The 5096-nt window shown below is 33.2% G+C and overlaps 1 protein-coding gene across 1 annotated transcript in view; it reads right to left on the reverse strand.

The window, feature by feature from the left end:
- Positions 1 to 824: 824 nt before the first annotated feature.
- Positions 825 to 5096, reverse strand: part of LOC111707419 (septin-7) — a 27027-nt gene continuing 22755 nt past the window's right edge. Inside the window, exons 14-16 of the mRNA XM_023480521.1 lie at positions 4995 to 5047; positions 2482 to 2573; positions 825 to 1365 (exon numbers count right to left, since the gene is read on the reverse strand). Of these exons, the coding sequence (XP_023336289.1) occupies positions 1277 to 1365; positions 2482 to 2573; positions 4995 to 5047 (234 nt within the window). The 3' untranslated portion in view covers positions 825 to 1276. The remainder of the gene's footprint in view (positions 1366 to 2481; positions 2574 to 4994; positions 5048 to 5096) is intronic.

Genomic DNA, 5096 nt, shown 5'->3' on the forward strand with positions numbered 1-5096 from the left:
GGGGGGGGGGGGGGGGGGAAGTCTGGCCTTCAAGGCCCCAAGAGATTATGAGAGTAATCGAACTGTACTATAACTTTCTGATTAGAGGAATATAGGATCAAACCTGAACTATTCTTCATGAACTATTCTTGTACCTGAACTATTCTTCATGAACTATTCTTGTACATGAACTATTCTTCATGAACTATTCTTGTACATTAACTATTCTTCATGAACTATTTTTGTACCTGAACTATTCTTCATGAACTATTCTTGTACATGAACTATTCTTCATGAACTATTCTTGTACATGAACGACGACACAGTACAAAATGTTCGCCAAATTGACCAATAAGAGAGAAAGAGAGAACGTCCAAATTTGGTTTAGAAAACGTGTGTAGAACTAACTTAGGAGGAATAAGATTTGTGTACTAATATTACCGTGACGTACTAGGACTGCTAGAAACTGGTTTTATCCGAACAATAACACAGAAGTAAATAAAGGGAAAGTCCAGCTTTTGAAGACACAGAATACTAACTGTTGTTTATTTAAAAATAAAAACCAGTTCTTACCAGTTATAATTTACGTCATTTTTATTAATACAATGAAGGACTTTTTATTCATAATGCTTTTATCCCTGACAAGCATTTTTTAAATTGCAAGTTTACATGTAAATTAAGAGAAGCTGTAAACTGAAAACCTTCTCTTTGTTAAAATTTTAATGTGTCTTTGCTGTTCGAAAGCTTGGAAGAAATCAAAATTGAAATAGAAAGTCGTCTTCATTGTATTGATACATACGACGAGGACTGTAGATTATCCTCCTCCTACCATAGTTCTACACACATAGGGTTTTCAATATACTTTAACACATAATACAGTAGTAAATTCTTAATTATAAAACACATTATCAAAACCTTTAGCCCCGCTAGGGGGTATTACTTGCATATTCAGTGGTTGTACATTACAAATTGGAAGGGAGTAAAGAAGTTCTAATATAGCGTTAACAAATTTACATATTAAGCTCACATTCACACAAAACTGGATTCAAACTATTTCTTACAGTGTATGTATTGAAATATGAAGGTACGATGAGTTCATGGAGTACATTGTATGTACTGTCCGAGTGTACACTTCTTCTGAGAAGCAAGATATGTCTTAACTTTACATCTATTGTCACCAGCATTGTACAATAAAAACACCATAAGATAGATACACAAATAGATAGTTGACATTGTTAAAAAAGGTTAGGTTCTTTGTCTCTATGTATCTAGGGAGTACATGACTGGTCTACTAGTGTCATTTCCCCATCCTAAAGGAAACCCCGGATAAACCTCCTTTTTTCTTTTTTCCATCCAGGGATTCTAGACTCATACGCTTCAAATCATCTAAACAATAGTTAGATAATAGGGATTCTAGGCTTATCAAATCAAATCATCTAAACAATAGTTAAATAATAGGGATTCTAGACTCATCAAATCAAATCATCTATCCATTAGTTAAATAATATGGATTCTAGACTCATCAAATCAAATCATCTAAACAATAGTTAAATAATAGGGATTCTAGACTCATCAAATCAAATCATCTAAACACTAGTTAAATAATATGGATTCTAGACTCATCAAATCAAATCATCTAAACACTAGTTACATAAAAGGGATTCTAGACTTATCAAATCAAATCATCTAACAAGAGTTAAATTGTGCGAGAGCATGGAAACACAACAAATGTACGAAAGTATAATATGGCACAAAAAGCTCAATTTTTAACTTTAATGTTAATTACTATTAATTTACTTTCTGGCTCTTAAAGTTCTCTGTTAAATGTTTGCCAGGGAAAGAAGATTATGCTTCGTTAGTTTCAGCTTAATTCTCTCAGCTTTTATCTTTACGAACTTATTTTTTAATTAATTAGAAGTTCTAGTAATGCTCTTTATGTCGGAGGAAATATATGTTGTCATTATTCTTCTCAAATTCTAGTAATGCTCTTTATGTCGGAGGAAATATATGTTGTCATTATTCTTCTCAAACTCTAGCAATGCTCTTTATGTCGGAGGAAATATATGTTGTCATTATTCTTCTCAAATTCTAATAATGCTCTTTATGTCGGAAGAAATATATGTTGTCATTATTCTTTTCAAACTCTATTAATGCTCTTTTTGTCGGAGGAAATATATGTTGTCAATATTCTTCTCAAATTCTAGTAATATCGTCATGTAAGAAATGAACACTGAACACTAAAATCCGTAAATGATGTCTCTGATCCATACACTCGCCTCAATAATCATTAGTCAGTGACGTCATTAGGGATTTTACTGTCACAGAGACAATATGTTCCGTACATTGGAGCACATCTAGAGTAAACCACCTTTAAAAACAACCTTGATTAACACAGAAAAGCAAAAGTTTCCATAATGGATTTTAAGATTAAGCAATTGGGATTAAGGATATATAATTCTTCAGTTTTCAACTCTGTATATCGAAAAATGCAAATAAACCTACCCATAGTGATGTTATTCATCTGCTCCCATGCTTGACGCTCCTGTTCGAATGCTGCTTTCTTCTCCTCCAACTCCTGTTTCTGCTGATCCAATCTTAAAAGGAAAACATATTTTAAACATCATATTAAAACCCCAAAATCTTTGTTTAACTCTCAAATGGAGGAAGTAAATAGTTTGATAAAGGGGAAACTCAATTACTCTTTTAGGGTAAGTTAGTAGTATCAAATAGGGAGACGACCAGGTCAGTTGAGATTGCCAAATAAACTAGCCGTTCAGCTACTTTTTCTAAATTTACATCACAGATCGAAGAAACCCCCCTATCAACTCCTGAACTCCATCCTTTACCTATTTCCCATCATTCAAAATACATAAACAACCCCTGAGTTCTGAAAGAGACTTAATCCGAGTAACTATGAAGATGACGTTTTCTATCCGAAAAATTCTTTCCTTTTCAAAATATCAATTTTCAGATGGAAATATAAGGAAACCTCAATCTTATTTGCTCAGAGAAAGGTTGTGAATCAGATATGGAACTTGTAAAAAGGAGGAACCAATGAAATTACAGTCAGTCCCTTGAAGGATTATATTTATAAACTGGTTCCCAGGAGATCAAAAACCTTTTTCTTCTGTCAGATGTTTTAGATTGGTAATTACGTCAATTATCCTTCAAAATAAAGTGAACAAAAAATATTTTCTAACCCACTTTTCTTTTTAGTTTTTAGTTCCGAAATTTAATATTTCGTTTGTCAGTGAGTCGATTCAGTTTTTGTCGTTCCCGTTTTTTGGTTTAGATATTAAATTCAAAATTCAGAATAAATAATATTTTTCTTTTCTTTAATGAAACATTTATGAAAATATTGTTCTTCTTCTTCTTTAAAACTTTATTTCGGTATTTCTCCAAAAACTTTACAATGATAAAAGTGAGATGATTCAATAAAAATACTTACTTTGTAAAAACTGAGACATATAAATACTAGTGAAAAAAATAAAATTAAAAATTAAATCAAATCAAATCAGAGTTTAAGGAAGATTTGTGGTCTTACAGATTGTAATATACGTTGTGATTTAAAATTGCACATCATAATTTCTTGACAGGGGGGGTATCTTCTTTTAAATCATTTCTAATGTAAATTAATTGTGAATGTGTTTATGAATTAGCTTAAGTTAAAATTGGACAGACATAAAAATTGAAAAACACAAACATTCAAACACTCTTCTGTAAATACAATTACACACCGTCTCTAAAAGCAAACAGAGGAACTAAACAGTACAAGAGTCTGGGTATCTCTATGCCAGGGGGGCTGGATTTTAGCTACCTGTCCGTGTATATTAGCCTAAGTGTACAATTAGGACAGTTTACTGATACAAGAATATGTTAAGAGATTATGGCCTATTCATACAGTACAAACATCAAATATGCAGTGCACTTTCAGAGTACAAGTGTATGGGAAGGTTTTGTATATTAGATTTTACTCAGTTTTCTCGGAACCGTTTATTGATGATGTAATATTCCTGTGAAAATATAATCCTGCACACGATAAAATAGCAATGAATTTCAATAGTAATATGGAAAACAAATTCTCCTAACCGGATATGGAATCGGTATTTAGAAAAAAAAAAATGCTAAGGAAAAGATCACTTGAAATTATGTCTACATTAAGTTTTATTAAGTTTTTTTTGATAGAAAACCTATGCCTGCTTAAATGAAAAAAAAATATTTTCGGAAATCACCCCAAGTACTGTAATATACAGATTCACCTATGAAAGTGGAGTACATGGCCTGTACAATTAGTAAAGGATTAGCGTACATCATCACTCTCCCACCCCCTCTCTCTAACCAGAAACAAGAAAAATGGAAACATAAAAAGTAGTATCCCTGACAGGTGGTAAGCCATGCCAAAATGAGACCGGTTTATACTCGGCCTGCTGTGAAAAATAGAGACTATTATCGATGAAGCCACATTCTGAGGCATTAAACCTACAAATCCACATGCTGTATGCCTGGTGCAATTTCAATGGGAAACCCTTATATTCTGCAGAGTGGGAAAACACTATAAAGCGAAGGAGAGAAGGAATTTCCTAAAGAACTCCTCACTACCCTTCCTTGTAAACATTCCTTACTTCCGTCTTTTCCTGTTCCATAACTCGATGCCACCAAGAACCACATAGAGAGGCCTCAAAATGGAGAAAATGAGCAACAAACAAGAAGAAAAGAAGGAGGAAAAAAAGAAATTTTGGGTGGATGGGAATTTTCCCCCCCCCCCCACCTTATTCCCCTTGCGTACATGTGAAAACTAAACAAAATATACAGAGTTCAGAAAAAAAGAAAACTAAGCCAGGCCTCTTGAGAAGTGGTTCTAGAACTTACAAAAACTTGGCAGCAATTGTAAGGACATCAAAATTAGTCAAGCATGATGATGCTATCATCTCATCATTTATAGAATTTTGTTAAAATTGAAATTGAAAAAAAACGTCAAAAAAAGGCCGTCTCTCACTTTCCAGTAGTTAGTTTACCTGGTAGCAGCTACAGTTTGTCGTCTCTCTAGATCCCCCTCATTATCCAGCAGTTAGTTTACCTGGTAGCAGCTTCAGTTTGTCGTCTCTCTAGATCCCCCT

Source organism: Eurytemora carolleeae, unplaced genomic scaffold, assembly GCF_000591075.1.
Source record: "Eurytemora carolleeae unplaced genomic scaffold, Eaff_2.0 scaffold440, whole genome shotgun sequence".
Lineage (NCBI taxonomy): Eukaryota > Metazoa > Arthropoda > Copepoda > Calanoida > Temoridae > Eurytemora > Eurytemora carolleeae.